Source organism: Metopolophium dirhodum, chromosome 1 (assembly GCF_019925205.1).
Source record: "Metopolophium dirhodum isolate CAU chromosome 1, ASM1992520v1, whole genome shotgun sequence".
In the NCBI taxonomy this organism is placed as follows: domain Eukaryota; kingdom Metazoa; phylum Arthropoda; class Insecta; order Hemiptera; family Aphididae; genus Metopolophium; species Metopolophium dirhodum.
The window spans coordinates 8,764,609-8,769,394 of NC_083560.1; the positions used below are offsets into that span (position 1 = coordinate 8,764,609).

The 4,786-nt window shown below is 30.7% G+C and overlaps 1 protein-coding gene across 1 annotated transcript; it reads left to right on the forward strand.

Annotated features, from left to right (window-relative positions):
* Nucleotides 1-2,028: 2,028 nt before the first annotated feature.
* Nucleotides 2,029-4,089, forward strand: LOC132936442 (uncharacterized). The gene is made up of 3 exons (XM_061003174.1): nt 2,029-2,397; nt 2,465-2,653; nt 2,747-4,089. Exons 1-3 carry the CDS (start codon nt 2,349-2,351, stop codon nt 3,055-3,057), a joined length of 549 nt encoding a protein of 182 aa, XP_060859157.1. The 5' UTR covers nt 2,029-2,348; the 3' UTR covers nt 3,058-4,089.
* Nucleotides 4,090-4,786: the final 697 nt, after the last annotated feature.

Sequence of the window (4,786 nt, forward strand, 5' to 3'; positions counted from 1 at the left end):
TTTTTTAATACCTAATGTAGTTTAATGCCTTGTAGAAATAAGGTGACTCGCTGATTGTGCGAATTTTGATCATTATTAACTCGTTAAAATACTTATAGAAATCAAAAATCCAAATGCTCTATAAGCGTGGCAGTAAAGTACACTGTTGTGCTTGTGCGTACGCGTTAAAAATTAAAATCACAAACTTAATAACTATTTTATTAATAAATAATTATTTCCGCAAATGGTTTTGTACCATAATTGTTATGAACTCATTGAAATACATGTTTAAAATAAAAATTGTTATTGCACATCTGGAGCATAAGAGGAACCACTATTAGAATAGTTTTATATCACAGAATAGTGGCGTAATTATGAATTTGTATAAGAGAGTGGATAGACACTATTTTAAACATATAAATAAATACTAAATACATTTTAATATTAATTTTTGTGGTGAGTGGTAGCTGTATAATATTTTGATGACTATACTAAATACTAAATGAATATAATAAATACAAAATTTTAAAGTACAGTATTGAGTGGTAGCCGTGAATATAGGTAGGTACTATCTTATCAAAAATCCTAAAACTTATTAGATTTTGCTTTAAAATTCTACACAATTTAGTACCTATACAAAATATAAAATATAATATTATAATTGGCTTTATGTTACCCCAGCTACCTGCCATTTTTTTTAGATTTTCTTGAATCACACATATTTCATCGATTTAAGACTTAAGAACAATTGTACAAAATACAATTTGCTAAAATCATTATTTCGAAAGTTATTTCCTTCAAAAGTTGGTGAATTAACGTATTTTCAATGATAGGGAAATGAGCGGTACATACCTATATTTCTGTTTTACCGGACACCGTTTTTATCGAAACTTATATAGGTAAGCATGCTAAAAACGATGGTGAAGTCAGACTTTGGTGATCGGTCAGAGTTTTGCAGTTTTATCTATTTGAACTATTAATTTTAAAAATTCTAAGAATCAGAATTTGAATAAATTATATATTAAGGGAAAAGTGATCATCCTTAAAAAACACACTGTATATTGTATAACTTTATAAATTAATTACAATTTACATTAAAATAAATAAATTAATAAATTGTAATAAATATGTTTCACAATAACGAAAATCTTCTAGATTTTAATTTACCTAGCAAAACTATCCCCAATATACAGATTTATCAAGATCTAGTGCATCGGCTTCTTCTTTTCAGTTGCAATAATCATTAAATCACATAACCAGCTGTTATCTCTCATAGTTAAATGTAAGTAAGTTTTTGGTCACACTTTTCATGTCGAAAGAAACGTTCATTGGAAACTGTACTAACAAGCAATGTTGAATTTATTGTAAGTATTTTTAGTGTTTCTACAAAAGCACATGGAATTTTAGATAGAATTGCTGCTACAATTATTTTAGGTGCGTTACCCTGGCACCCCAAGGTAAAATTTTCGACTTGAAAACTGTTGGGTATTATGTTATTTGTTATGTAACAATTTGTAACCACAAAAAAAAATTTTGTAATCACACCGGTACCCCCGAAAAACCACTTTACAAGTTCCGGGTGCCAGGGTAACGTTACCCCGGCACCCCGTACAACAAAAAATGAAAATGTCGACTTGAAAACTGTTGGGTATTATGTTATTTATTATGTAACAATTTGTAACCACAAAAAAAAAATTTGTAATCACACCGGTACCCCCGAAAAACCACTTTACAAGTTCCGGGTGCCAGGGTAACGTTACCCCGGCACCCCGTACAACAAAAAATGAAAATTTCGACTTGAAAACTGTTGGGTATTATGTTATTTGTTATGTAACAATTTGTAACCACAAAAAAAAATTTTGTAATCACACCGGTACCCCCGAAAAACCACTTTACAAGTTCCGGGTGCCAGGGTAACGTTACCCCGGCGCCCCGTGCAACAAAAAATGAAAATTTCGACTTGAAAACTGTTGGGTATTATGTTATTTATTATGTAACAATTTGTAACCACAAAAAAAAATTTTGTAATCATACCGGTACCCCCGAAAAACCACTTTACAAGTTCCGGGTGCCAGGGTAACGTTACCCCGGCGCCCCGTACAACAAAAAATGAAAATTTCGACTTGAAAACTGTTGGGGATTATGTTATTTATTATGTAACAATTTGTAACCACAAAAAAAAATTTTGTAATCACACCGGTACCCCCGAAAAACTCGATGTACAATATGTATGATTAGTATTTTATATACTATACGATATCGGACATGGCTTCATAATTGGAGAGCAAGCTATATTTGATGGTCAAATGAAAATGGTCATAATTAATTAGGAGGTACTCATATAAGATTACCTCGGCAATATTAAATTAATGGATGCAATGGATACAATTTCATCAACAGCCAATAAGCTGTTAAAAGGTATGCCATCATACATACAAGTTAACCGGTGTTCCGAACCTAACCTAACCCGATCTTTTCTGTCCAGAATTTTCTTTAGACAATAGATATGAAGTAATATCATTGACTGCTTATGAGGGGAAAATAAACATTCAAGAAAATATTAACAACTTCTTAGATAAGGAATTTATTGAGTGTAAAAGCTGCAAAAGTGAGAGAGTTATAACTGCCAGCATAAAAAACCATTTGTTGATAGAACTACTATCATTACCTACAGGTACTTTATACATTTTTAAATAAAGATAAAGAAAATCAATAAATTTATGTTTTTTAATCATTTTAATTCTTATACATTGTTCTATATTCTCAGATCTAGAAGCATCAATAAGCATATCCAATCTGAGTGATATAGGAGCAATCCAAAACAATTATGCAGGAGAAGTCCATTTGTATTTAGATGATATTCCAAAAACAATAAAAATTAATGATATTTATTTTTTGAGAGGAGCTATAGGGTTTTGTGGACAAGACCGGTGGGGATTAAGAGTGACCACAGGACACTATAAAGCGTTTGCATACAGATCAAATGACCAATGGGAAGTGTATGATGATCTCAGAGATGGCATATCATTAAATACAAAAAAGAAGGAAAATATTGAAATGCTATTGTATTCAAAATAAATTGTAAATATAAAACGTCAACATTTCGAATTAATTTTTATTTAAATATATTCCGTTTCCAATTAATACGTGAGGTGCTCAACAGGCATGTGACATTTATGTAAAATAAAAAAAAACATAGTTATCTTACTACAATTATTAGCAATTAATTAAAAATAATGCTAAAGAACACTTTACTGAAAATTAGAGTGAATTAGTAAAGTATAAGTTTAACTTATTTAACTATAAAAATTGTATTCAATGTAAATAATATAAAAGTATACTAAAATTAAATAAATAAAATTACAGGTAAATCAATATAAATTAAAACGATAGTCTGTCAGTTCATACTACTAAGTATATATTTTTAGTATACATTTATATTGCTGTAATTAATTGTATTAATCGAAACTTCTCTTTAGATCTAAATATATCACCTCATATTTCTCAATTGGTAGTAAAATGAGGCTATTTCAGCAATAATCAATAGTTTGTCAACAATTTGGGAAATCCATCGAAAATTGGATACAATTTTTTTTTAACTTAGAGTTTTGTACAACCTAAGTGTAAAATTGTATTCAAAATTTGTCCAAACATGAAAACTATTTTAATTATTCATTCATAACTTCAAAAACAATGGTCTAAACTCTAGATACTTGAAAATTGAAATGTAAACACATCTATATAAATGTCTTCCAAAATATTGAAAAACACTAAATACATATAATATATATAAAAGGAAGAAATCAATATTTAGGGACCACAAACATAGATGGAAAACTTTTTTTTTGAATTTAAAATGAATGGTTCAAATTGTCAACTGAACTGGACATAAGATATTGAGTTTGGTTCTAAAATCTTAATTTAGAAAAAAAATCCTATTCAACTTCTGAGACTCAGGTAAGCATATAATTCAAACATACAATTTTCAATTAATTTAAATACGAACTAAATAATGAATGTAAAAAGACAGTAGTTCCGAAGCACCGATGTGGTTACAAATTGTTACATAGTAAATAACATGATGCCCAACAGTTTTCAAGTCGAAATTTTCATTTTTTGTTGTACGGGGTGCCGGGGTAACGTTACCCTGGCACCCGGAACTTGTAAAGTGGTTTTTCGGGGGTACCGGTGTGATTACAAAATTTTTTTTTGTGGTTACAAATTGTTACATAATAAATAACATAATACCCAACAGTTTTCAAGTCGACATTTTCATTTTTTGTTGTACGGGGCGCCGGGGTAACGTTACCCTGGCACCCGGAACTTGTAAAGTGGTTTTTCGGGGGTACCGGTGTGATTACAAAATTTTTTTTTGTGGTTACAAATTGTTACATAATAAATAACATAATACCCAACAGTTTTCAAGTCGAAATTTTCATTTTTTGTTGCACGGGGCGCCGGGGTAACGTTACCCTGGCACCCGGAACTTGTAAAGTGGTTTTTCGGGGGTACCGGTGTGATTACAAAATTTTTTTTTGTGGTTACAAATTGTTACATAACAAATAACATAATACCCAACAGTTTTCAAGTCGAAATTTTCATTTTTTGTTGTACGGGGTGCCGGGGTAACGTTACCCTGGCACCCGGAACTTGTAAAGTGGTTTTTCGGGGGTACCGGTGTGATTACAAAATTTTTTTTTGTGGTTACAAATTGTTACATAACAAATAACATAATACCCAACAGTTTTCAAGTCGAAATTTTCATTTTTTGTTGCACGGGGCGCCGGGGTAACGTTACCCTGGCACC